Below are 1,825 nucleotides of genomic sequence, written 5' to 3'. Positions count from 1 at the left end.
GATCTTGACGGGCTGGATCTCGACGAGAAGGAGGAGGATGTCGGTGTCCGGGAGGTCTTGCTGTTGGTGCGCGGCTTCGCCAAGGACATATTTCATCGGAGGTATTTTCCTCGGGCTGCAAAGAGGTATCTCGGAAGGCTTAGGAGCACAATGTTCTTGCCGGAGAATACTTTTGCAAATGGTGTTGTTGTTCCTGAATGTCCAGCAGAGGATTCTTTTGCAAAAGCTACTGCAGATGCTACAATTGTGGTATCTGATTCATCATGTGATTCTGAAAAGAAACAAGGCGAAGGTGCATTCACGGGGAGCGGAGGGAAGAATGATCAAGATGGAAGTGGAGGTTCTTCTATCAAAGGGAAAGAGGTGGAGAAAGCCCCTCCACCAAAAAACCATCTTGACCATGGCTTACTTATTACTCCCACTATTCCTATCAGGCAAGTGAGGCCAGAAGGTGTGATAAGCCATGTGAAACCAGGAGTTGAGGTAGATACTGTCACAAGTGTGCAGAGGCCAACGGAAGAAAACGTTCCTCCTACAACTGGTTTGCTTCCTATGCATGAAGGCATATCTTCTCAGCCCACACATGGAAATGAAAACATTGTCCAAGAACAAGAACATAATGCTTCTCTGCAGGTGATGGTTCTGAAGGTACCGAACGTTCATCCACCCCCACCTGCCCCGACAACTCAGCTGAGCATCCCTGAAATGATGAGCGGGGTCAAGCACATGATCTCGCACCTGCAAGATGGAGTCAAGCCCGTCCAGGAGAACCTTCTAGGCGATTTGCAGAGGCTTCTGGCAAACCTGGACAGGGCACAACCCGGGCCTTCTAGCTCCGCGACTGCTACTTCATAGCCCCTGTCCACCGTCTGGCTTCGTGGCTCTGGCCTCTCCATAGTTCTTGTTGGTGTATGGGATCTTATTGTTTTCTTTTCGTGGAGCTTCTTTTTTCCATTTGATGATGAACAAAATGTAATTGCAAAGTCAATGTGAATGGTAGACATTATTATCATGTCGTTGCTTGCTTGCTTGTCACTTAAGACCTTTTTCTATACATCAACCCTCATTATACAACCATGATGCACCACGCCCCGGCTACCTCCACAATGCAGCACGCCCTGCCGCCTCCTTATTGTACCGAGCCGACCACCTCCATGTCGCACCACCTACAACCTTCTTCCTCACCACATGTCAGTGATGGATCCGACTCACCACTACGATCTGATGACACTTGACGACAGAGGGCCACCCCGTCGCAGGCTGCCTTCCACCTCCCCACCTGACGATGGATCCATGCATCAAGCATCGTCGTGAGCACGTATAAATCGTCCACTTGGAACTTGGGCGACATGGTTAGGAGACACGACAGCAGGCGTCAAGGAGAGTGTGTAGTTGACAAAGGACGAGCGCGCTGAAGAGTTTGTTGCATCTAGGGCATTCTCTCTTGCGCTGCTTCCCTCTATTTGTTGTGGTGCTGATCTCTAGGCCTACTATTGGTGACAATGATGCAACGAACGTCTCCCACGCCCTCCTCCCATGGCCTCCCTGAAACGACCACAAGCCGGTGATCTGGTCGTGCGACAACAACGATACCTCCATGTTGTCAACGCCAATGGGATGGCCCAACGTCCTGACATCCCCCTTCCATGCCCTACCTATGATGCCAGTTGTTTTCTGTTAGTTCCAAAAGCTGCTACCATGGCAGACTCTTTGCAAAATCTGCGCAAAGACGACACGGACTCCTCCAACATAACGGGCTATAGCATGTCATTAAATTATGAATTGCATGTGATGTTAATCCCTTTTATGCACCTTATTTGATGTG

At 49.7% G+C, this 1,825-nt stretch overlaps 1 protein-coding gene across 1 annotated transcript; it reads left to right on the top strand.

The window, feature by feature from the left end:
• Positions 1-6: 6 nt before the first annotated feature.
• On the top strand, positions 7-1,004 carry LOC123176508 (uncharacterized). Its single transcript, XM_044590682.1, has 2 exons — positions 7-562; positions 634-1,004. The coding sequence occupies exons 1-2, from the start codon at positions 151-153 to the stop codon at positions 702-704; spliced, it is 483 nt and encodes a 160-aa protein (XP_044446617.1). The 5' UTR covers positions 7-150; the 3' UTR covers positions 705-1,004.
• Positions 1,005-1,825: the final 821 nt, after the last annotated feature.

Source organism: Triticum aestivum, unplaced genomic scaffold (genome assembly GCF_018294505.1).
Source record: "Triticum aestivum cultivar Chinese Spring unplaced genomic scaffold, IWGSC CS RefSeq v2.1 scaffold186022, whole genome shotgun sequence".
In the NCBI taxonomy this organism is placed as follows: Eukaryota; Viridiplantae; Streptophyta; class Magnoliopsida; order Poales; family Poaceae; genus Triticum; species Triticum aestivum.
This window is presented reverse-complemented; position numbering and strand designations above follow the sequence as displayed.